Source organism: Empidonax traillii, unplaced genomic scaffold (assembly GCF_003031625.1).
Source record: "Empidonax traillii isolate 1590-97213 ecotype Southwest subspecies unplaced genomic scaffold, ASM303162v1 scaffold856:size409766, whole genome shotgun sequence".
NCBI classification, from domain to species: Eukaryota; Metazoa; Chordata; class Aves; order Passeriformes; family Tyrannidae; genus Empidonax; species Empidonax traillii.
The window spans coordinates 217,038-243,399 of record NW_020956049.1 but is presented as its reverse complement, the minus strand read 5'-3'; the positions used below and the strand labels follow the sequence as shown (position 1 = coordinate 243,399).

Here is a 26,362-nt window from a genome sequence, read left to right as displayed (position 1 = left end):
TCTTTCTTTCTCAGTGGCCATAAAAACAGATTAATTTTTCACAATGACCTTTGGGATATTTAAAGCATGGTGTTGTGTCTTTATTCTTTTTCTCTATTTTTGCTAGACAGAGGAAAAACAAACCAAAAAAACCACTGTTTTTCCAGTCAGTCTCCCTTTTCTATATCATGTTTTACAAACTTCTGGTTATGTCTGTTGCTGTGTTTTGGTTTCTCTTCCTTGGTTCTCTAGTGCAGTATTGAAAACTGAACACTACTAGACATGAGGAAAGGCTTATACCTCAGAGATTTGGGATGGGACGAGGCTCTCACACTTGCCCTGACATCATATATTATCTTACCCATGTCTGTACATGCTGTTCTCATTTTGCTGTAGCTGGTATAGAAGTCAGCAGAACCAAAGCTGGCCAAGGAGCAGTACAAAATAAATAAGTAGAGAAATCTTTCACGTGTCTTTCCTTTTTCTGCTAGGTTCAGGGGGGAAATGGTTGTCAGATTTTACTGAAATCTATTTCTTAGCTTTAAGCAAATAATGTAGACTACTGTTTAAACACACCTCTTCATAACTGCTTGGAATTTTTAGCTCGGTATCTGAGCCTTAAAATTTTATGAAGCTTGAACTAAAATTATATGCAGTTGTTGGCATTAATGCAGCAGTCAGCAATTTTTAATAAATAGTATTTGTTACAAAAGCTAAGACCTCCCTTTGACCTTTTCATAGTAGGTCCTAAAATCTTGTAGTTGGGAGGGAGGAGGAAAGGTGGTGAGTGTTCACATTTCTCTCTATAAGCAGAGAAGGAAGAAAGGGCTGTTATTTCTGAGTTTAGATATGTGGGAGGCTTTTTTTGTTCACACCCCCCCCTTCTTTTCTTAATTTTTTTTTTGCAGCAGTGAAGCCTCTGATAATCCAAGAGAGACAAGGAACTGAGTAGAAAAGCAAGGACTGAGTAGCAGCATAAAACCTAACTAGTAGTTAAAAGTAAGAATCTGTATCCAGAACAACTCAAAAAGATTCTCATTGTCTAAAAATTTCAGGAGTGCTTAAATAATTGGGGTCCAATAAGCATTAGACTTAAACTGACTTTGTTTTTCTTGGAGGAAAAGAAAAAAAAAAAGCTTTATTATATATAATACCTTAAAACAGTGCACACTGAGGGTGAGATTGGTCTACCTGACCTTGAGTCACATGTCTGAGCAAGCAGTGTGTGCTCCCATTCTAGTCAGTGGAGAGCCCTGCAGTGAGCTCTGGATCAGATGAGCCGTGCCCTGGAGTTGCCAATTTCTCTCCTGCTTGTGGAAAGGCCTGGTGTGACAAGCTCAGATGTTCATGTCTAAAGCCAAGCAAAGCGAATCCAAACTGAAGTGTGTGAAAGTGAGAGACCAACCCAGTGCTGCCACTTGCTGCTGGTGATACCTGGAGCACGTGGGTAATCCAGGACTTCTGCCCACAGTGCCCTGGTCCAGTCCCTTTTCTGTATGGTGGAGTTAGTGCTTATATCTGTATTTATGGCCTCAGGTACTCAGTGTTCAACGTTGTGTAGAGATCACAAAATGGTTTGGGTTGGAAGGGACCTTAAAGACCATCTCATTCCAAGCCCCTGCCATGGGCAGGGACACCTTCCACTAGCCCAGGTTGCTCCAAGCCCTGTCCAACCTGGCCTTGAACACTTCCATGGGGCAGGCACAGCTTCTCTGGGCAGCCTGTGCCAGGGCCTCCCCACCCTCACAGTAAAGAACAAGATCTTCACTCAGGATGACAGAATGGTGGAACTTCTCTAAATGATCTTTTTTAAGCTGCTCTAGAACAGTAACATTGAAAGTTTCATTTCACACCAGGCATACTTTAAGTTTTCTATAATGCTGTGGAGCAACATGGACAATTGACCTTTGCTACATTAGGCCTCTGTTACAAACAAAATTCTGTGTGCCTGTGCATCCATCTATTCCATGATCTCTAAATGTCAGTGGCTCTCAAGACACGTTTTTCATCCAAAAAACAGTAATTGGAAAATAGTTCATTGACCGCACAGCTGTATTTGTTGTTGCAGTAATAGCATATTATTTACCAGTGAAGACATTTAAAGCTTTCATACTTTTCCATCAGAGAGTATCCTCACAAATCCCTAATCTATTTATTTAATTTTCTCTAGATTTGTATAAATATTGAAAAAGAGGCGCCTTTCTGTATGCTTAAAGCACCTTGGGCATAGCTTAAGTCTACATTGCAAACAGAGTTTGAAAAGCACAGCAGTCTGCATCTCTCTCCCCAGGAGCAAACTAGACAGCTCAGAAAGTCAAATTTCTCTTTCACTCACCCATTAACAGTTTGCTCCCCTGACCATTCACTTTGTTTATCTCTGCACCACCAAGTAAAACTGTTTTAAATGAGTGAATAAATTGTTAAAGAGTAAGAGGGCACGCTGCAGAAACGTGCAGCTGTGCTACAGAGGGTACTTCAGTACAGCTGGAGGGTTGGAAGGTTGATGAAATGCACTTTGCAGTAGCTTGGTGGATAAGACTGTGATGGCCTTGACTCTGGTTATCACTGTAAAGGCAGATCAGAAAGTAGTTCCTTCCCAATGGAGTTCGGTTTCACTGGTAAGAGATGATATATTGGGTAATTGTAGCAGTGAAAAGCTTCTGCTTTTGGTTGATCATTGGTAATTTCTTTGAGTGTAACAACATTCATCAGCAAAGCTTTGATTTTTAAAGAAACAAGGCGAGGGCTGATGACTCAGACTGTGGTTCTGAGTTAGCCTTTTATATTTTATCACTTGAAAACTTATATATTTTTCTTCATCTCCTGCACTAATTTATCTTTTACTGTGCCAATAATCAAAATCTGAGAAGGCTGGTTCCTTTTTTTGTTGAGTTTGGCATCATTCACACGATGCTTTCTGGAAAAAAAAAAAAAAAAAGGATTCTTTTTTAAGGAAATAGCATTAAAAATGCCTCAACCAGGAACATTATGTCCCTGTTCAGAGATGTGAACTGCTGCACCTCTCCACAGTTGTGCTCAGTGGTGTAGTCCTGTGTTATTTGTTGGTTTCGTAGGATCATAGAATGGCTTGGGTTGGAGGGGAACTTAAAGCTCATCCAGTTCCAACTCCCTGCCATGGACAGGGACACCTTCCACTAGACCAGATTTCTCCAAGCCCCATCCAGCCTGGCTTTGAACACCTAATCAGGTCCAGCATTCAGCTGGTGTGAATCCAGGAGTCTTTCTGAGATGCCTTACAATGTCACTGGGAATGAGGCAACACTACCTGTGGAGTTCTCATCATGGCACCTGGGTTGTTCTTGGGGTGGTCACCATGTTGTATTTTTGTTGGTGTTTTTTGGTGGGATTTGCTTTTCATACCCTTTCGAAGCAGGCAGTAAGGAGTTGGTGTCACTATCCTGTCCCACCTCAGTGAATTACCTTTGTCTCCTGATGTGTCCTGGGAAAGCACGTGCAGGGTGGTGGTAGGAATTATTTCCCATTCAAATAGTCCTGCTGTTTCTTGCAGTGTTTCTATGCCCAAACACTGTCATTCGCTTGCCACTCACACCGGTCTAAAGTATCTTCATTATGGCTCTTTGCAACAGAGAAGGATTCAGAGCTGCCTTAACATTCCCAAGGGCCTTCTGTGTGGAAGATGATTTAGATGATTTAGATGAATTCTGTTGGGATAGGTAGGATTGATAGAAGTGGCTGATTTTGCAGACTAAGAATATAATTTTGAAAAGGTGGAGCATAGTATCTTTATTTAGTTTTCCATTGCTGAGGCAGATTGCATCTCCTGTGTAAGTGGGAATGGCCTTGCAAGCAATCATGTGACTTGGCCACTTCCTTAGCTCAGCAACTGCAACAATTCCTGTGTGTGGAGCTGTGCTCACAGTGTGTCATCAACCCTCTTTGAGTTAGTGGACTTCACCCCTGGAATAATGGATTTTGTATATTGTAAAGATTTGAATCCAGTAATCTAGGTTGGCACAAAATGTGAAGGAATATTTTTTAATAGAAATCAAAGAACTTGTTCAACTCAATACAATTCCACAGATACATTTTTACTGGGGTTTTTTTTTTCCCCCTTGGCTTCTGAATTCTGGGTAAATAAAACAATTCTTGTGTTCCCTGTGGCAGATAAACAGAGGCCACATGACAACTGAAGCAAAGAGAGCTGCCAAGATGGAGAAGAAGCTGAAGATCCTGCTGGGTGGTTACCAGTCCCGAGCCATGGGCCTCATCAAACAGCTCAATGATTTGTGGGACCAGATCGAACAGGCCCACCTGGAGCTGCGAACGTTTGAGGAGCTGAAGAAGCATGAGGATGCTGCAATTCCTCGGAGACTGGAGGTGAGAGTCCTAAATGTAATGCCTGAGGTCAAACACCGGCACTTAGTGCAAAAGATGTTTTTACAAGACACGAGCTCTGGGCTTCACAGCCTGAGTTGGTATCAGGTTTTTAATGTTCTCGTAAAATTATACTTTTGGCTATTACCAGATTCATCTGCTGTTTACTTCAATATCAAAGATTCTGTGATACGTATATTAGAAGCTGGGACTAATCTGCTAGTGTGTTCTTTAACTTTGGGGGTTTTTTATTTGCTTGTGTGGTTTATTTTATAAATCTTCTGCAATGCATATCAGCAGAAGTTCCATATCTCTCTTAATTTGACTTGTTTTGGCTTTAATTACTGTTAGAACTTGTAAAACTTGTGTAAAATCTCCTACTTCCTTAAAAGTCAGTGGACCAAATGCTGGCATATACCTGAAATCAATGCTTTGGAGCCACTTCTCTTGGTTGAAGGATCTCCAGGATATTCTCTTTTTATTCATCTAACAAGGCAACCCTCTACCAAGACTCAGTCCTATGTTTGAGCCAGTGCCAGGCTTACCTTCAAGGACTAAGTACTCACCTGAGCACAATTTTTCTTTTTAACACTTTTTTTTTCTTCCAGAACAGAGGGTTCCATTGAGTCTCAGATCTTCTCAACCACTTGCTATAAAAACATTAAAACAGATCAGATCTTAAAACTGGTGGTTTAGAAATGCTGATAGATGTTTTTACAAACTCTGAAGTGATTAATTGATTTAGCGATAGATAACAGTAAAAACATATTAAATCAGGTGATATCTGCTAATAGCACCTGGTTTTAGTAAATGGCAAGGTTCCAGTTTGAAATTTCTCCTTTTGAAGCATTTGATCTTAACTGCTGCCAAAGACAGGGTGAGATACCTGAGATTTGAAGCAAGATAACTGTGATTCTTGATGCTTTACATCAACTACTCTGTTTTACTTTTCTATTTAAAATAAGTAATTTTAGCAATGTCCTGTCTCAATTCTGACCTCTTCCTCTGAAGCAACTAAAATATAACCTTTGGTAAAGCTCTTCATGGGGTGTGACTGTTGGAAAACTGACTCGTTGCTTAATGATGTTTTCGTTACAGTGTCTGAAGGAAGATGTGCAGCGACAGCAGGAAAGAGAAAAGGAGCTCCAGCAGAGATTTGCTGACTTCATGTTGGATAAAGAGACTTTTCAAGCAAAGTATTAAAGCACAAAATTCCATTTGTCACTGATGTAACGTTTTTAAAGCGTGCAGATACTTCTCCAGCAGCTTTTGCCAGCAGTTGCAGAAATCAAGTGTAGTCTGCTGTTTGCATCTTGTCAACTTTTTTTCCTTTGATGGACTATTCCAAATGATCTAGGTATGAATAGCTCTGGCCAGTGTTAAAAATAGATTTGAAACGTCCAAAATTTTACTGAAAGAAAAGAAAAAATCACTCTGGTATGATTTTAGCCATGTCTTCATTTGCTAGGGTACTCACATTATTCCTAGTGTTTTATCAGTCTTAAAATCTGTAAGATACATGCCTGCAGAATAATGTCTTTTGAATAAACCTGGAATGTTAAAAAACAAAGAAGTAATAATATGTCTTGTCTTTTAACTAAAAGTGAATCTTCCCCTATCCCAGCCCCCTTTTGTGTTTCTGGTAAATTGTCTTTCTTCCCTTTCCCTGCTGCTGTCAATATTTTCCAAGGCTGTAATTTGTAATAGGAAGAACTTGTGTAGGATAATTGTGGTCCAGGTAATAACCCTGTTCCTGATTCTTTATTGTGCGTGTGACTAAACACTCCCAGCTTTATCAAGAGGCTCAAATGATCATGCTGACATCATTTCACCATCCTGGAACAGGGTAGGTGTAAGTTTTACAGAAGAACCCAACACAGCCTAATAGTTCCCACAGACTTCAGCAGAAAATGTACCATTACATTTTCTGAGTATTAATTCTTTTAAAACCATCTGCTTTGTTGCCCAAAGCAGCCACGGTGTGGCTTTGGGAAGAAAGCTCCATATTTGCTGCTCTTCTCCATTCACCACATCCCAACGGGATACAATTTTCTCATTGCTTTGACCTGGAGGGTAAGGATGGGTTTATGGAAAGGGGTAAATTCATTATTCCCTATTCTTTGAGATTTTTTCTAAATTTTATCCAAAATCTTCTTAGTACAGTTGTCACACCACACTCGAGTTAGATCTTACTGTTTAAAATTTTGTGTGCCATTCCCAGTGTTTTTAATTCAGGAATTTGCCAAAGTCAGGCATCTCATTAGAGATTCCTTTAAAAATTTTTCTTAAAAAGAAAAAGACACTTTCACATTTTTATTTTTGTGGTGGTGGTCATCACTTCTTCAGAGATCCATCTTACTTCCAGCTCTTACACTTTGAGTCTTTTGTTTGTGGCAATGCAGAGGGGAAAAAAAAAAAGGAAAACTATTGTCAACAGCACAGAATTCAACAATTAAATACATCCAGTTGGATGCAATGTTTGTTGCACATATTTGAATTTAAATGAGGATTTTGCTATTTGCAGTTTTAGCAGATTAGAGTGTCACTTTGCTGGGGGACACTGTCAGGGCTGTGGCTGTGTAGCTGTTCCAGTGCCATCCATTGTGACCAATGATAATCATATTTTTTTTAATGCAACCTGTCTGAATTCTGCTGATCACTGGTAGGAGTAGGTACGCAGCCAGCTTTGGAATATTTTTCCCTTTACTCACCAGGACATCATTCTTCTGAAGTATAAATGCAATTATAGACTACATACTTCTAGAAATGTGTTAAGTATTTAACTAAGCCAGAGCACATCTGGAACGAAGTATTAAGCATCAATCTTGTAGCATATGGGGTATTTTAGCTTGGATGGTTATATCCAAAAGGAAAAATCATGGCATATCATGACAGTTCTTGCGGTTGTGTGGTAGCTGGAGATATTAACAGAAAACCCTTGTAGGTTTACCAATACCACAACTACAATTATTTCCTTTCTTTTTAGGGCTGCAGCAGAGCCTCTTTGATGTTTCCTGTATTTTTGACAGCTTGGGATGGGAGCTAGACAGGTACTCAAACATTTGGCCTTAAAAAATAGTTTTAATGACAAATTCTGAAGGGACTGCTCAATCACAAAATTACAAAAGACTTTTCAATGCATGCAATTAACCAGTCATTAATTGCAGCAGGCCCGTATGGATTTGTGGCGTGCAAAAGAGCAGATAATGAGGTGGTTATGTTTGAGAGGTACCTGCAGGAGGTTTGCTCAGTGTTTTCTGCAGTTCAGTTTGTTTTCACAACACTTAAACAAGTTCACAGTTTTCCCTGTCTTTAGTCAGTTTTAGTCCTGAGGTTTCCGTCCATCTCCTCAATAATGACAGAAAACTGATGAAGTCTCCTGCCATAACTTCAAGCCTGGTTGTGCCCTGCTTAAGGCTTTTACCTGCCCTGAGCTGCTCTAGGGCAGCCAGTCCTAGGTCAGCTGAAATTACCCCAAAAACTTTACACTGGGTGCTCTGTGCTTGCGACTGCTGCATCCCGAGGGATGTGAACGGAGCCGCAGAGCCTGGCTAGAACATCTCAAGATGAAGAAGATCAGGGGTAGTAGCTTAAACTGGACTGCTTAGAAAATCTGTTCAGCCAAATTTGAATGGTGGTAGATGTCAGTGCTTCCAGTCACAGGTGATGATGGAGCTTGGGCTTGCCAGATCTATTTCTTTGGCTCAGGCCTGGTTCATGTCCCAAACAGCGCTGCCTGAATCTCTTTCTAAATTGCTTCACAACTGAATACAGATGTTTGGTGGACACAAGAGTGACCAGCACACCTTGACACCAAATTTTTATTTTAAATTTCTGAAGCCAGCCACTGATTTGATCTTTCTTTCCAAAACAATAGTAAGTATAACCATAAATATTGCAAAGTAGGTAAACCCGACCATGACTGACTGACAGAGGTGGGGTGGGATTTGTGCTGTGCGTGTTAGCAATTATTTTGAGAATTATTTAACATTCTCCCTGAGAAATTCATTTCCATTTAGCATGCCAAGATATATCTGCAAGCCTTTAAATAATTTCAGCTGATGATTTTCCTCCCTTCCTGGAATCAGACTTGGCATTTACATATTGGATCAATCCCGTAGCTGGAGCCTGCTTCAAAGTCCACAGAGTTGATAAGACTGTCATTTACTTCAATTGAGTTGGATTCAGGTACCTGGGAAAGCCAAGGGGACAGCAGGGCTGAGTTATAACAGCTGGGTGTCTCATCCATACCCGGCAGATAACAGGAATCATGAGCTAGAGGGAAGGGGGAGACTCCTGTAAGGCACAGGAGGTTCTCTGTGAGAAATCCAGCAGAGCTGGAGCCAGCTCTTCCAAAGATGGCAAATCTCCAGAGGAATAAGAACTGTGTAACACTGTAATTAGTCACTGCAGCCAGGGATGGCCAGAGCACACCAAAGTTCTCATGCTGCCTTAAGCAGAGACAACAGAGGGAGCATCTTGTTGGCACCCATTGCTGCTTATTCTGGTTGTGCGCCGTAGTTTGCTGGGGCAGCACATTTGGTTCAATGCATGTTAATGCAGCTTGATTACCCAATCCCCTGCACAGAACAGACACGAGCTGGGGCAGATTTCACAGAATATGCTGAGTTGGAAGGAACCCACAAGGATCATTGAGTCCAGCTCTTAGCCCTGCACAGGACCATCCCCAAGAGTCACACCCTGTGCCTGAGAGTATCATCCAAACGCTTCTTGAACTTTGGCAGGTTTTGTGCCATGACCACTTCCCTGGGGAGGTTGTTCCAATGCCCAGATACACAATGAGTGAAGAACCTTTTTCTAATATTCAACTTAAACCTCCCCTGACACAACTTCAGGCCATTCCCTTGGGTCCTGTCACTGGTGACCACAGAGAAGAGATCAGTGCCTGCCCCTCCTCTTCCCCTCATGAGGAAGCTGTAACTGCAGTGAGGTCTCCTCTCAGTCTCCTCCAGGCTGAACAGACCAAGTAGCCTCAGCTGCTCCTCACACGCCTTCCCCTCAGGGCCCTTCACCATCTTTGTTGCCCTCCTTTGGACAGTTTCTAATGGCTTAATATCATTCTTATATTGCAGTGCCCCAAAACTGTCACAATATTCAAGGTGAGGCCGCCCCAGGTCAGAGAAGAGCAGGACAATCCCCTCCCTTGACCAGCTGGTGATGCTTTGCCTGATGCCCCCCAGGACATGGTTGGCCCTCCTGGCTGCCGGGGCACTGCTGATTTAGATTCAATTTGTCCTCAGCCAGGACCCCCATGTCCCTTTCTGTGGCACTGCTTTCCAGCATCTCATTCCCAGTCTGTATGTTTGTTGAGGTCCCTCTGCAGGGCCTCCCTGCTTTCCAGGGAGTCAACAGCTCCTCCCAGTTTTGTGTCACCTGCAGACTTGCTGAGTATCCCTTCCAGTCCAGCATCCCAGTCGTTTATGAAGAAGTTGCAGAGCACAGGGCCTAAGATGGAGCCCTGCTGTACCCCACTAGTGACAGGTCACCATTCTGATGTTACCCCATTCATTATTACCCTCTGTGCTCCACCCATGAGCCAATTGCTCACCCACCACGTGATGTGTTTATCCAGCTGTGTGATCCTCTGAGAGACAGTACAGAAAGCTTTACTGAAATCCAAAAAGATTACATCAACTGGCTTCCCTTGATCAACCCCTGTCATAATCAAGGTAGGAAGTGCAAATGAAGGTGGAAGTGGGGCAGAACAGCATGTCCAAAGAAGGGCAATGGAGCTGCGGAAGGCTCTGGAGCACAAGTGTGATGAGGAGCAGCTGAGGGAGCTGGAGGGGCTCAGACTGGAGAAAAGGAGGCTCGGGGGGAGCTCTCTACAACTCCCTGACAGGAGGTTGCAGCCACGTGGTGGTCAGTCTCTTCTCCCAGGTTATAAGTGATATGACAAGAGGAAATGGCCTCAAATTGCATCAAGGGAGGTTTAGATAGGATATTAGGAAAAATTTCTTCACAAAAGGTTGTCAGGCACTGGAACAGCGAGCCCAGGGAGTCACCACCCCTGATAGTGTTCAAAAAACATTCAGCTGTGGTGCTCAGAAACATGGATTAGTGGTGGACTTGGCAGGGCTGGTTTAATCCTTAGAGTCGATGATCTTAGAGGTCTTTTCCAACCTTAACGATTCTATGATTGCCTCTCTCAGAGGATGTCACACTTCATTGTCTGCCTAAAGTGAGTGAGAAACACAGACTGCCGTGCTTCAAGGCCAGTAGCTGACATGAGGCAACTACCCACAGTTAGCTCCTCTAACCAACTCAACTGGATCTGAGCCCCTGATGAAAACGCTGGAGATTCATTTGTGATTATGGCCTGAACATCGATTTCTACATAAAATGCATCAAAACCCATGTCTGAACTTTTTGTTTCGGCTGCAAACTAGCTAACAGTATCATAAACCAGTGTGTGAACTTTGGCTTGCCTTCAGTATCCCTGGACAGTGATGCTGCTGGAGAAGAGAGATTATTGTGGTCTGGACTTAATCTGCCTCCCATTCATCTCAGAATCCAGCTTGCAGTTATCTTCCATAATGTGGGTTCAAAGCAACACCTGTCTTCCAAGCAGGATTTAAAAGTGAAGTATCAAATAGCATTTCCCCCACTTTCCTAGCTGAGTGAAATGTGCGTTGAAAAAGAGCCAGAAACTCATCTAAAGGCAAAGTGTCCTCATAACTGGTTCCAGACCTGTGCTCTCAACCTTTCTAGGGCTCCAGCTCGTACCTTTCCTTACAAACACAAAATACCTGGGTCTGCTGCTCTTGAAGACTTGCACGGACATCAGGAGTAAGATCAGGCTCTGACAAAGGCTTTGACATATATCTAAGTCAATCCATCCTTGTATCTCCACTAAGAGCACACAGTTGTCTCACTCTTAATTTAAAAGTGCAGCACGAGCTCCAAACACTTTGCTGAATCAGGACTTTAATAATGTTGAAGGAAAGGGGAGCAGCAGTGGATAAAAAAAGATCTTCACTTCTCTGGTTGCATGCAGGCCCTTAGATAAGTCATCTCCCCTGCAGCAAGCCTCATTAACATTTTGATGCATTTAAATGAGGTGGCTTTAACCAATTCCTGCTGCCTCAGGCACAACTGGTGCACACGGTAGGTGAAAAGGTAAAGGAGTGGGTATGAGCAGTTTTACAGCGTCCCTTCTGCTGCTGGTGTGATTACTCATAGTGGGTTTGATTGTTTGCCAGTTGTTGGGGGGTGTTGTCTGGGTTTATTATAATTTATTGAGAGATGCCTTAGTGTCAGGGTTAGAAAAATCTTGCTTTAAACTCAAAGTCAGAGGTTTTTCTCTTATCAAGTTAGACAGGGTCTGCCTCATTAGATCACTTTCAGGTTTCCAAGATACAACCGTGGTTCTGATGTATTTGGATTCCTCACAGATTCCTCAAAGGAAATGCAAGTGCCTCTTTTAAGATCATTTATGTGCATTGAAAGCATTTACGAATTGCGACACGAGGAAACACAGACTATTTTATTATTTATTCAGTTCATATATCAGATCTTTTGCCAAGTACATGCTACTGGTAAATGCCTCATAGGATCAGACAAATGTGTGTTAGGTTCCCCTCTTCTCTCTCCCGAAACAGAAATGTGGGCTCTATTTTGTGTAATTATCTGGCCAGTAGCATTTTAAAGCGTGTTATGCAGCTTAGGTGAGACTGTGGCCCCAGAGGAACTGATGGGAGATTTGGCTTCAGCTTCAATGGAACTGAGATTTCCTTCCCTCTCCTCTTCTGTCTGTATTTGATGAGCCTTTCTGTCAAGAGAAGAAAGAGATCCTCTTTTGAAAAATAGTCATAGATGCTTAATAAAGCTGAATGAGCTAGCCAGGATTACATTTTTAGCTCTATAGCCAGCAAAATCTATTCCAGAACTAATTCTGATTAAAAGAACTGAATCCACTGGTTGAACCTCAGACACAAAGGCACCTCTGGAGTAATTCAACTGTATGATATATTTATTTAAAAAAAAAAACTAATTATTGCACTGATCTTTGTAATATCTGGCCCTTATGTAAAGCACTGGTTTCAAAGCTGTCTCTCTCTTATCTGTTATTGTTCATGAATTATCTTAAGGCTTGGGCAGGACCATCACTGTAAGTGGACTTTACAGAAAGAGTGAGTTTATTTGCCACATTAATTAAGCTGCATGGCAGACCATAAAATAACTATAAATAGAAGTTAAATTATTCCACAGACTGTGTCCTCCCATTTTTTTTTTTCCTTAATTCTGACTAAACCAGATCGATCTCTAGCACAGAACAGGCTTGTCCATTCTTGATCAGTGTTCCTCCCAAGCACTTGCAAAGGTCTGGGAAGGAGTAGGGTCTTTCATTAGACCATATAGGTGCAGAACACAGATATTCACAAAGTCCTGAGCTCTGAAACTAGACTTTCATTTCCCTTTTCTGGCTGGTTTATTCAAAGATATTGTCTACAGAAGAACTGTGCTGCTTCTACATCCTGAGCTCATCCTGGCTCCAACAGTGACCTCAAGGGTTTTCATTCCATATATTCCTGCTGCTTTAGTTGTAAAGAGACGGATTCTTGTCATCTTGCTTCAAGTTCAGAGGAAAACAAGACAGAACTAGGAACAGTAGTTTGGTGGAAGTAGAGAATGTTCTTCAAATACTAATGTTCCCCAGCTCTCAGTGGATCCCAAGTGCTTCAAGATCACTCTCTCGGTGTGGAGGGAAAGAACTCTGAGCACAGAACCTTCACGGCCAGCCTGCTTATCTTCCACCAGTATCGATGAGCTGAATATGGCTCAAATGCCCAAGTGGTGACTTGGGAAACGGGAGAGGTGGAATTTTTCAGGTCTCAGCACTGTGGGCTGAATCCCAAGGGTGTTGCTTTGTGGTGCATCTTCATATGTCTAAACCCAGTCCTGGGCTTTCTGATGTTGCATAAACCCGACTCATTACCACATAACAGCTCTGGGGTTTTTCTCCTGGCACCTGTGACCAGTGTCCCAACAGGATTCACTCATGCACCACCTGCAGCCCTGGCCAAGCTGAGTCCTGCAGGGTCACCCACCTGTGTAGCCACTGATGGAGAAAGGATCAGGTTACCAAGGGAGCAGAGGAGAAGCCTCACCATTCCTTGCTACGTCAGGGCTGAAGCACTTCCTTAGGGAAGCAAACAAAAGTCTTGCAGATGTAACCTGGAGCACAGCACAAACCCTACAGGCCAGAAGAGCCCCAACCCTGCACTGCTCCCTCACTCCCTGGGGTGTTTTCACCCCATGAAATGACCAGTCATTGCTTTAGAGGGCCCTGACCAGTTTCTCTCCCTGTTCTGGCAGATGTTTAGGGACACAAGCGTGTCATTTCACTATGATAAAGTGCCTTTCTGGGGGAGATGCCAAACCTTCAGCCCTGTCATGGATTTGAAGGTCCAAACCCTCGGTGAAACTTTTGCCAGCCCCAGAGATCAACCATTTGGCATTGCTGTGTTGCTTGGACAGCATCCAAATTCTGGTGAAGGAGGAATTTTTTGGCTCTGGCCTCCTGCCTGGTCTCTAGACAGGAAGGTGGGAGTAGCTGGCCATCCTCTACCTCATGGAAGGATTGTACAGCAGGGAAAGAACAGTGGTTTATGTATTTCATGCTTGCTGTAGCCCATCCTGTGGATTTTATAGAATCATAGGATCATTAAGGTTGGAAAAAACCTCTGAGATCATCAAGTTCAACCATCAACCCATCACCACAACCATATATCCCTAAGTACCATGTCTACACGTTTTTTGAACACTTGCAGGGATGGTGACTCCACCACTTCTCTGGGCTGCCTGTTCCAATGTTTGAGCACCCTTTCTGTGCAGAAATTTTTCCTAATGTCTAATCTAAACCTCCCCTGGTGCAACCTGAGGCCATTTTATTCTGTCCTTGTTAATAATGGCAGTGCTACCAAAGGCCAGGGGAAAAAAAACAATAAAAAGGTCCTTGAACCTACAATCAACATAAAATATCCCACCTAATTCTAAATCACATTAAACTGGGAGTGAACTTAATCAGGGGGGTAGGGATAGAATAGCGAATTCAATTTCCTAGCGAGTTTTCAGCATTTTTCCTAATGCTTTTTTAGCAACAAAACACCCCCTCCAGCGCTGTGTTTAACTTCCTTTTATTGCAGATGCCTTTTGGTTAACAGCAAGGATCTGATTTAGTTTTACAGTTGCCCGGTGACCACAGGAGGCAGATTGTGAATCACCAGGGAACGCTCTAATGTCCGTCTGCATTCCCTGCTTCCAGCAGGAACGAGGGATCCCAGGAGCACGGCCAAGCCGATGTGGCTGTGACAGTAATTGAAGAAACTGCTGAATCAGCCAAAACAAGGGTTCACAGCAAAGCCTGAGCCAGGCAGACACATGTCCTGGAAGCACCAAGCAAAAGATGTCCACAAAGGCTTGGCCAGGAGAGGTCAAGAGGTGCCAGCTGGCTGGGAGGCACCTCCTAGAACATCACAGTGGTTTGCATCTTCCTCATGAAGGGAAGAGGAGGGGCAGGCACTGATCTCTCCGATAATCAGTGACAGGACTCGAGGGAATGGGGTGAAGCTGTGTCAGGGGAGGTTTAAGTTGAATTTTAGGCAGAGGTTCTTCACCCAGAGGCTGGCTGGGCACTGGAACAGGCTCCCCAAGGAAGTGGTCACAGCACCAAGCCTGGCAGAGTTCAAGAAGCGTTTGGACAGCTCTCTCAGGCACGTGGTGGCCTCCAAACCCAGGCTCAGGTAACCCCTTCAGAGAAGACAGTGCTCAGCACGGATCAGCCTTTCCCCACCCTGGTTTAGGGAGCAGAAGCCCAAGAACAGCTGCTCAGTGGCTGAGAGCCTGTCAGAGCCCACAGATGGAAGCAGTTTTCATCCAGAGGCTGAGCGCAGCTTCCAAGCCCCAGGGTGGAAGGAGGATACTGCAGGGAAGCAGGGCAAGGCAGAGGAAGGGAGGGAGACAAGGAGCAGTAATGAAGTGCACACGTGTGTATGTGTGAAGGAACGACCTGACACGCGAGATGTGTGCCAGCCAAATTAAAAAAAAAAAAAAACAACAAACCCATAATAAAAAGTGAGTCCTGATGCTTTTGTGCTCATGTAACACATGCAGGGCTGACCTCAGATGCCTTCTGTCTGGCATCACCACACTCCCACAGATGATGGGGCTCAGGTGACGTATTTGGTCTTTGGCCATCTCTGGCTCAAAGCTCCTCGACAGAGAACTTGGCCCAATAAAAAACAAGGGAAGGGACAGCCACAACTGGAAGACACTCATCCTCATAATTCTCTGCTGCTGAGCAGTGCCTGGATCAGGAGCTGCCCAGTTTTGTGCTGTAGCAACAAGGCATTCAACTCCTCTTCACCCCTTCCCAGACCAGGGAGATGGGAGCACTTCAAAGAAAAGGTCAGGAGGCTGTGGCCAGGTTTGTCTTTGTTTACCTCACCTTATATCCAGTCACTGATAAATGAAAAATATCTGAGCAGTCCTCAGGCCTGGGTGTAGAGTCCAGGGCTGTTCACTGCTTGCTGCCTGCTCCCCTCAGGTCACAGGGTGCTCTGTGCAGGTCACAGCCATGTCTGGAGAGGCTGAGATCACTTGGCTTCTTCAAACTGGAGAAAATGAGGCTGAGGGCTGACATCATTGCAGTCTACAGCTTCCTCATGAGGGGAAGTGGAGGGGCAGGCACTGATTTCTTCTCTCTGGTGACAGGACTGAAGGAAATGGCATAAAGCTCTGTCATGGGAGATTTAAGTTGTAAAAAAGATTCTTCACCCAGACGGTGGTTGAGCACTGGAACAGCCTCTCCAGGGCAGAGGTCACAGCACTAAACCTTCCAGAGTTCAAGAAACATTTGGTCAATGCTGTCAGGCACATGGTGGGATTCTTGGGGTTGTCATGTGCCGGGCTGGACTTCGATGATCCTTGTGGGTCCCTTCCAGCTCAGGATATTCTACAATGAGCAGCCCATTTCCATATCTAATCACCCTTTTTGTGAAGAATTTCTTCCTAATGTCCAACATAAACCTCCCCTGGTGCAGCTTAAGACTGTGGCCTCTTGTCCTATCTCTCATTATATGAGAGAAGAGAATGATCCCCACCTGGGTACAACCTCCTTTCAGGAAGCTGTAGAGAGCAATAAGCTCCCTCTCCCAGATCCTCCTTTTCTCCAGTCTGAGACCCCCCAGCTCTCTCAGCTGCTTCTCATCAGACTTGTGCTCCAGACCCTTCCCCAGCTCCGTTGCCCTTCTCTGGACTCGCTCCAGCACCTCAATGTCCTTCCTGAACTGGGGGGCCCAGAACCGGACACAGGACTCGAGGTGCCTCGGCAGTGCTGAGGTTGTGTCTCTGCCCTGCAGCTCTGTCTCCTGATGAGCACAAACCCTTCCCAGCTCCATCCGGCAACGCTCCATTCCCGAAGCCGGAGGCAGGGCACCCTCCCCCCAAACCAAGTCTGCACGTTGTTAAAAGCAGTGCCAGACACCGGCTCTCCTGGCTGTGTAAACACCACGGAGGGGCTGAAGATAGTGCCAGGTCATTGCTCAAAATCACGTCTTTTCTTCTCTGCAGAGGCTAGAAGATGGCAAATAGGATGCAGGGTTTGGCTCGACAGTGTTCACTGTTGTCGTGACTCATGAGTTATTTTTATCTCTTCTGTTACAGAACAAATGGCTGCAGTAATTATTCCCTGTCTTGTTCTGACAATGGCCTGGCCAAAACACATTATGTTTTTGCATACAGTCAGTGTAAGAAGACAAGCACAACAGCATCATGTGTGTGAGTTAGTATTTTAAATATTTTCTTTAAGTGGGCTATTTTACATGTTTAAAATATGCTTAGGTGCTGCATTCAGTGTATTAAACAAAGTCAAAATGAGCAACAAGTGCTGCAGCACAGGTTATAGCAGCACAGATATAAATCTCTGTTTTGAAGCTCAACCACATGTGAAACGTGAGCTAATCAAATCATAGCAAAGGCGAAATTAATGTGAATCTTTTCAAGAGGATCCAATCCCTTTGGAGGATTTTGCTCTGCCAAGCTCCTCCCAACTTTATTGGATGATAATTATTTCTGTAGAAAAAAAATGTCACAATCAAACACTCCCCAAGCAGTACTTTTGTTTTCTACAGAGCTGGTTGAGCAATGAGAAGATTTATTAGTGGAGAATATATTAATGAGGAATTTGTGGCGAAACAACCAAAAAGTCAGTGAGTGGAATTTCCACGAAATATCTCCAGGGTGTAAGTTTGCCAAGCACAAAACTTGCAGATGCCCAGTGCTCCCTGTGGGGAGCATACTCCAAATTATGGAACAAGTATTTTTGCTACCCAGCATGCCCAAAGAAGAATACCAATTTACAGCAGCATCATAGAATCAGAGAATGGTTTGGGTTAGAAGGGAACTTGATGACCATCTCAGTCCAATCCCCTGCCACGGGCAGGGACACCTGCTACTGGATGAGGTTGTTCAAAGTCCTGTCCAACCTGGCCCTGTGTAGTCCAGATCTGCTGACACCACCTGTGAGCCCAAAGGAGCAAGTGCTTCATCTTCTGAGTTTCAGGCTGCCCCTAATTGTTGGCCGAACTAAATTATGGTTTCTTGTCCCTTCCTGTGAAGCTTCATGTTCTCATGGCCAAGCAGATATGAGGGAAATGAGCTGGACAGGCGTGTCTCATAAATGTGCCTCTGTGGGGCAGTGTCTTGTGGGACAAACACGTACTAAAATATGAAACATCCATTTTCCACACCCATTAATCACTACCAACATACAGTCTGAACTGTCCTGCCATCTTCTTATTTAATGGAGTTTTTCTTGCCATGATCCGTGAGATAAGACACTATTTAGGCTTGTCCTTAATCATTTCAAATCTGTTGCCCAATAGGAGATTATTATAACCCCATCATTTTTAAGATCTGGGAAGAAAATCTCTCAAGTCTGTTGTAGCAGAAAGCATGATGCTTTTGCTGCCCTCAGACACTGTAAAAATGAGAGGAAATCTTCTTTATTACAGTATTTAGGCCTTTAAGTTTTGTTTATCAAATCAAACAATCCATTTTGGAGTTGCCTTTTTCTTCTACCTGTGGGAAAAAATTGCAGGCTACATATCAAAGTTCTTCCAGTGCTAGGATATCTGTATTTGTGTTGAAGATAAACAGTGACAAATTTCTCTTCTTTCTAATTTACAGAGAGTTTGGACTGATGTATTTCCTGGAACTGATGTATTTCATGGAACTGATGTGTATGATAGAATTCAGGAGATATTTTTTGAACCGTTAAAGGAAAATATACAAGTATTTCCTGAATTTGTTTCTTCTTATCCCATAGTTTACATGAACTGTTCAGCAAAGGGAAGCAAAAGCTGAGCTTCAACCAAACCCAGACCAAAGCAGAGCTTCTGGTAGAAACCATGTTGGGATTAAATGATTTCCTTTGGTTTCCATCCAAAACCAAGCTGAACGTGGATTTCTGGGTTGGGTTTCACTTTGAATTTTTGGTTTTAGTTAGTTATGAAGAATTAAGTGAAACTTGGGAGGTTCAAACCCTCATTGAATGATCCTGAAAAATGATCTACAAAACCCCTTGCTATGGAGTCCAATTTCCTACCTTTGATCTCTGTGGATGCTGGGAGCAGCACCAGTATCTCTTCCAACCCATAAAAAACAGGCCAGTGAAGATACTACTTTTTTTTTTTTTAATGTACAGACTTTGCTATGCAAGAGACGACATCCACTCCCAGTCACCACCCTGGGGCCAGCTGGAAAGTAGGAAATCCCAGAATTTGCCCTTCTCCAAGTCAGGTTCCATCAAAGTGAGCAGGTACCACCTTGAGCATGGCAAGAGAAAGGCACACAACTAGGGGACCTACTGATTTTTAATCTAGGAAGAGGAAAGCATTTACCTTCCTCAGCTCCCAGCTTGTGCTGGAATTACAGGCAGCGCTCTTTGGGCTCCCCATCATTGTCAGTATGATCCATAAGATCCCAGTTATGTGCTGTAGCTGTCACTGAGCAGCCCATCCCACCTGACAGGAGCCAGAGGGAAACTGAACTGGTGGCCACCCAAGTAACAGGCATTTTAATTTGTTTATCTGCCCATCTGAGGTGTAATCCCATGTATGCCAGCTTTTACAGGAGAGATGGTGCAAGAACATCCTGTCCCACTGTCTTGTATCCTCAAAGTTTGCTTTTTAGCTGGAGTAATTTCCATGATCTGACTTCAAGCCTCGTATGATAAAACTGGGGAGGGAGGTAATTGCATCACAGGCTGAGAAGCTTTTGGGGAAGAAGAAGCCTTTGAAGCTGCTGTCTCCCCCAAAATACCCTCAGGTACTCCTGTTGGACCCTTCCTGTGGATGTGTGACACATGTCTCCCAGTTAAGTCATCTTTATGGAGCACGTACTTCCTGCTCCCTTGTGTTTTTATTTTCTTCTCCCTCTTCAAATGTTTTCTGCCTTTGGCTGTCTGTGACTGAACTCCTTGGAGCCTTAATAGTCTTGGAATCCCTCCACTTCTATAACTTGATTTTACTATTTAGGAGAAAGTTTGATTCATTCCCCCCAAACCAGAAAGAGAATAAAGGAAGGGGAAAAAAATCCTGTTCACCCACCAGCAAAGAAGCAAGATACAAAATGACAAGATCATTCTCATTCAGCTATTCATGGCTTTGGAGTGCATTTCATTTCAGTGTCTGCACAGGCCTTTGTAGCAACCATCTGATTGAACATTACTTATACTGCATATTATAGGCACTAATGAGAAAATGATTCTAAATTGCCCCTGGGGATGGTTATGATTAAACTATTTGCCTTTACTTCCTCTAGTAAATTAAAGCAACCAAAAGAAAGAGGAAAAAAAAAAAAAAAAAAGAGGCTCAATCTGGAAAGCAGTCAGGAGAAGAGTTTGGTAAAGTTTCTGAATTCCTAGGAACATTTTTCCTCCTAAACCTGGCAATGGGATGCGTGTTTCATTCTGCAACTTGGAGCTAAAAGCTGTGACAAATATGTGACACGGGGACGTGTTTTGGAGGGCTGAACTGGGCAGGGTTTTCTTGTGTTGTCAACTGGTTTGAAGCCCTGATCAGCTTTAATTACACCGAAGCTGCTAAACCCCTCTGTGCCATCGAGCAGCTCCTCCGAGGCGTCAGACGTCTGTCTCTTAAAAAGAGCATTTCAGAGGCGCTCACACACACGGAGCCTCATTCAGACGTTTTATTTAAACTCTTAAATCTTTGGAGCTTTGGGTGAATAAACAAGTCTCCTGAAATGCAATCCATTCTTGATGCTCAGGGTTTGCAAGTGCATTTTTTTTTTTTTTTTTGCGTGGAAGAATCAAAATGTCATTCGTGTTTCCTTTGGCCTTTCTAAGCACAGCGGGATTTGGGGAGTGGGGAGCTGCGTTCCATTGGATGTGCCTGTGCCTGTGTGTGCTCAGGCACTGGGACTTTGGTGGGACTTTTATACATGATTGTCCGCGGCTGTTGAATTAGCTAACGAATTAATTAAATGTGTGCAAACTGCACCTGGTGAATTGCCAGGTCACACAGCTTCTGGAGCATTAGTTAAAGTATATGAGCTGAGGGGTCCCAAACCCGAGCCCACGCCTCTCTGGTGACCCCCAAGTCTCTGCAAGGTGGCCCCCATCATCTTTACACTCTCTTATTCTGGACAGGCTCACTTCCACCACCCAACACAACATGCTGGAGTCAACTGCAGGTACTCCTTGTGGTTGGTGGGTTTGTGGGACACTCCTGTGGTCCCAGTGATGGGGAAAGGCCCTGAATTGACCTGATAACACCCCAAAGCACCTCAGCCTCTCTGCTATAGCCTGAAACATGCATTCCCCCTGTGCAAGAGACTGTGTCACCAGGATCACCAAGACAACAAGGTGCAGAGCTTAGAGACCCAACAGAACAACCAAATGCTGCATTGTGGAGTTTTCCTATAAAGCTGCTAATGATTTTACACCCCAACGGTCAGCGGTGTGAATGCGGGCTTTACTCTTTATATGTCAGAGGGACATGAAAAAAAATTATTGAGGGTTTCTCTGGATGATACCTGAGGCCACATGGAGCTTCAATAGCTCAGGATGAGAGGATCCTGTTCTTCCTTTCCTTTGGGCACCAAGAAGGGATAACTGAGCAACTCAGATGCAGTTGTCTGTGCCAGTAGCATCTGAAGCTGGGGGAGTTTTGTGGATAAACTCCATTTTTCTGGGGTAATAGAGAGAATTACAGGCTCAAAACATCTCTAACATGCCAGACAAGATCTTGTCCTAGTGCTTGTGTCAACACAGATGGTCACTGGGGTTTATTCATACTGCCTAATTTTGGGTGGGCTACATAAGGGAGTTGAGATCTGTGTCACTGAGGCCTCGATCTAAGACTACAGGTGTCTAATTAGTTGTTATACAGTCAGTGGTGAGAGAACAAAAAAACCTTTGAAGGTCTTGCAGAGAACATAAGTACACATAAAAAGCCCCAAACACAACACCCAGCCTACCTGCCTACCCATGGCAGACAAGTTTTTACCTTCAGAGGCTCTCCAAGGTGCTTATCATTAGTTACCCAAAGAAAAGTGGACCTTTGTGAGAGAAACATCTGCAATTTTGTCATTAGTTAGATGCCCAAACAGGACAGGATTTGGGCAGCCTGTCATGTTCCAGTGCTTCACTAGACCCTGAGAGTGTGATGAGACAGTGAAACAGGTTGTCCAGAGATGTTGTGACAGCTCCCACCCTGGAAGTGTTCAAGGCCATGCTAGATGAGTTTTTGAGCAACCTGGTCTAGTAAAAAGTGTTCATGCTCATGGCAGGGAGGTTGGAATTAGATGATCATCAAAGTCCCTTCAACCCAAACCATTTTTTGATTTTATGGTTCTTGGTTAACAGGGACAAAGTCTAATTTCAGGTGTTTGACTGATCCACAGGTATCTGCACGACCAGGTCACCCACGTGGAGTCTGAACACGTGTGTTTCTGTGCACAAGTGCAGTGGGCTGTATGGGTGAAAGGAGAGAGAGAGGAAGGACACAGACTCTTCTGGACATAGTCATTACAACCAAGAACTGTCCCTTAAATGTCCTGTCCCCTTGTGCAGAAGGATTCTGGCTTTGGTGTCAGGAACGCATTTCCAGTTGACCCCATGCTCAAACCTGAAGGCAGAGTGTTCTTTGTTTCCTCTCCACACCACTCCCTCCCTATAACTGGAAGGTTATGTGTTTCTTAGCTACTGGTCAGACTTGGTAGTGCCTGCCAAGAAGCTTTCAGGGAATTTCCTCACTATGTAACAAATTTATGAGTCATATGAAAATCTGGGAAATGATTCAACCAGCTGTCTTTCGTTGACTCAAAGATTTTTACAACACCTCAGTGCCTCATCTTTGATTTGAGCCAGCAGAATGGTTTATTGTAACATCAAATAGTCTTATGTTCACTGGAAGGATGCTTCCTACTACCAAAAAAAAAAAAAAAAAAAAAAAAAAAAAAAAAAAAAAAAAAAAAAAAAAAAGAAGAAAAAGCTATAAAACATTTGAAAAGCAGCCTGCCATAAGGTGAAGGTTGCACAGAGCAACTATATTCATTCACGAGGAGAGGAGCTGATGAATGTGGCTGAATTGCTGTTTCCCTCCAGGATGGCTGCAGAGGTGACTTTCCTGAGAGGGGTGGCTCAGCTGCAGCAGGTACAGCCTTCCTGCATGGCAGGGATCAGGCTTGCAGAAGCTTTTGTTCATATTTGGGTTTAAATGGCTATTTCAAGGAATTTGAGTAGATCCAGACTGAGCAGCAACACAACTAAAGCCTGGAAATGTTGTTCTTGTTATGTACCCTGTCCAGGTGGGAAAGAGGTTGCATCCACTCAAAGAGAGGCAGGAACAGGACCAGGACCTTCCATCAGAATGGAAGATGCTCATTGTAGGAGTCAGTCATAAAGAACATTCTTTCCTACATCCTTTCTGAGCAAAACCACCCAGAGCTGCTCTTTGCTGTGCTGGAATCACTGGCACCCCTGAGCAGAAGCAATGATCACAGACTGGCTTGGCTGGCGGGGGTGGGGGGGCAATGAGATGGTCCAGAGCATGTGAAGCACCTGGAGAACAGAACTTCAGCTGGAATAGAGCTGGACTGGGGAGCAGGCCGATAGCTACAGCTATCTGAGGAGCTAGGCTGAGGAACAAAGTGGGTTAACCCTTTAATTGAAGATGTTCACTTGGGTGAATCATAGAATCCCAGACTGGTTTAAGTTGGAAGGGACATTAAAGATCATTTCATTTCAACCCCCGTGCCATGAGCAGGGACACCTTCCACTACATCAGGTTGCTCAAAGCCTCATCTAACCTGGACTTGAACACTTCCAGGGATGGGGCAGCCACAGTTTCTCTGGGCAACCTATGCCAGGGGCTCACCACCATTATAGGGAAGAATTTCTTCCTAATACCCAATCTGAATCTCTCCCTCCTGAGTCACACAGACAGCTCTGGACTCCCCTCTTCTTCTTAAGGGGACTTCAAGTACTAAAAATCTGTCTGTAAGTTATTTTGGGTGGGGGATGATCTCTCAAAGAGTCACCTGGCACAAGGACAGCCAACAGCTCATGTGTGCCCCTTGGCAGCAGCCTCTGCTGAGGGGAGAAGGAAATTCTGGAATCTCCATCAGGAGCCTGTGGGCAAGATCCTTACCCTGCAGCAAGTGTCAGGAGCATGGCCACTGCTCACAGCCAGAAAACGCTGTAATTCCACAGGTCTTGGAGAAAAAAAATGAGGTCCTGCCTGGAGCTTGTTGTGTTCTGGTGCCCAGGAGAGCACCCTGAGATGGTTATTGAGGGCAGTACTATCAGCAACCCATCTTGGTTGGAGGCAAAGCAGGGCAAACTCCTGCAGCCAGGGCTGTGCTCAGAGACCTCACTTCTCCATTGCCATTGCTGCCAACAATCCTCATTAGCGGGAACTGCACCTTTTGCTCAAGAGGAAGAGCAGGAGACTTTGGCAGAGCTACCTGAGACCTGTAAAGCCACCCCACCTAAACAACCAGAGCACAAGGGAGTTGTTAAGCAACTTCAACCACAGCTTAATCACTGAAGACTCATAGATTCACATCTTCTACAAATATAGAGACATTGCAGTGCTACCATGCTTTTTAAAAACAGTATGTGTGGATAAATCCATTTGATTGATGGCACCAGAGCAAATCAGTAAGCAGAAAGTAGTAGAGCAGAAATTATTCTTTCAGTAAGAGTTAAATTGCTACAAACAGAAGAAAAACTGGAATTTAATATTACAGAGCTAAACCAAGACTCTGTATAAAATATCCAAATGAATTTAATTATTAGAACCATGTTTTCAGCACATCAATGAAAGTCATCAGCCATACAAAGAATTGTTCACAGTAGCCCCAAATCCTTCATTTTAGCCACTTGATTTCACTGCCAAAAATCACAGAATAGTTTGGGCTGAAATGGACCTTAAAGATCATCTACTTTCAGCCCCCTGCCACAGGCAGGGACACCTTCCAACAGACCAGGTTGCTCAGAGACCCATCCAACTTGGCTTTGAACTCTTCCAGGGATGGGGCAGCCACAGCTTCTCTGGGCAACCTGTGCCAGGGCCTCACCACCCTGACAGTAAAGAATTTCTTCCTATTATCTAATTTTAATCTACTCTCCTTCACCTTAAAGCCATTTCCTACCAATGCTCTTAGTAAGCATCTCTCAGCATGGCTGAAATGAATGCACCTCCTGCAACAACCACCCAGCACTTTGCAGGTGTATTGTGGCTTACAAATCTTGAAATGCCTCATGTCAGCACCTGGAGGATCCACTGTACCCGAGAGTAAAGGCAAATATAACATACTTTAAACAGGCAGGACAAGTAAGGGTTCAGAGGAGAGCAGCAGTATTTTGATTTATTGATGGTGTGCTTGGTGAACTAAACCACCCTTCTCTGTCCAGAGTCTTATTGCAGCTCTACTCTCTAGTATTCAGATAAGCAGCATAAATACTTGTCAGAGTTTTTATCCATATCACAAACAGACATAGACCAGCTTGTATGAAACTCTTGCTTCTATCCATTTCCAAAGGATACAAAGCTGGGAACGGTGGAGGATGAGGGAGCTAGAAACTTGGGGGCAAAGAAAAAGAAATCCTAAATGGTGATTTTGCCTCATGACTGTTTTCTGGTTGAGAATTCCCCTTTCATCTTTCCATCCCCTTCCCATTGAGCAGCGTTGTGGTTGCCATTTGTAACAGGCAGAGAGAGCAAAAATATCTGACTTCAGGGAATTTGGCAAAGGTTCTGGACTTGGACCCAGCAGCAGATACAGAACACTTGTAACATTCAAAACAGGCCCTCTCTTTCTTGACCTTTCTGATTTTTATTGCTTATATGGGTATACATAATCATTTTAAGATGTCTCCCCTTACTTACCATAAAATAACCATGAATTATATTTTAAAAGGTAGATAATAAACTTCAGAAAGGCTCTTAAATGTACCCAAGCAGACAAGGGGGAATGTGAGGTTGCTGTCATGAAGGATAGCTTCTGGCAACAGATCTGAGAGAGACACTAATGACTTTAATTAGCTTTTGGAAGCACAATCCCCCCCATTCTGAAGCCGATGCCCTGCTGGCAGTGACGACACTTTGGAAGATCGACAGCAAAAGACATTTTCTGTAATGAGATTTCATACAACTCCATGTGTCATGCAAGGAAGGATTTGTCCCTGGCAGAATTGCAGTGGGAAAGCTGGAGCTGGAAGGTTTTCCAGCTGTGGACCTCCAGCAGGTAACAAACGTCCTCCCCTGGGTAACGGGGGATTAATGACCAGGCACCGGGACCTGGCGCCGTCAGGTGCAAATCCAAAAATCAGCTTTTCCTCCTGGCAAATCACTTCACCTCCCAATTTATATTTCATCTCCTTAGGCTATAGGCTTTTCAGACAGATGTTAATCTCTGCCCACATGTTTGCACAGTGCCTAGTATGTAGTAAGGGATTAGTCACTGTTGGGACTAT

The 26,362-nt window shown here is 43.9% G+C and overlaps 1 protein-coding gene across 3 annotated transcripts in view; it reads left to right on the top strand.

The window, feature by feature from the left end:
- Positions 1 to 5,905, top strand: part of CDC5L (cell division cycle 5 like) — a 34,001-nt gene extending 28,096 nt beyond the window's left edge. For all 3 annotated transcript variants that reach the window (XM_027902248.1, XM_027902249.1, XM_027902247.1), the window contains 2 exons: positions 4,126 to 4,338; positions 5,434 to 5,905. In XM_027902248.1, coding sequence (XP_027758049.1) covers positions 4,126 to 4,338; positions 5,434 to 5,538 — 318 coding nt within the window. In that variant the 3' untranslated portion in view covers positions 5,539 to 5,905. The remainder of the gene's footprint in view (positions 1 to 4,125; positions 4,339 to 5,433) is intronic.
- Positions 5,906 to 26,362: the final 20,457 nt, after the last annotated feature.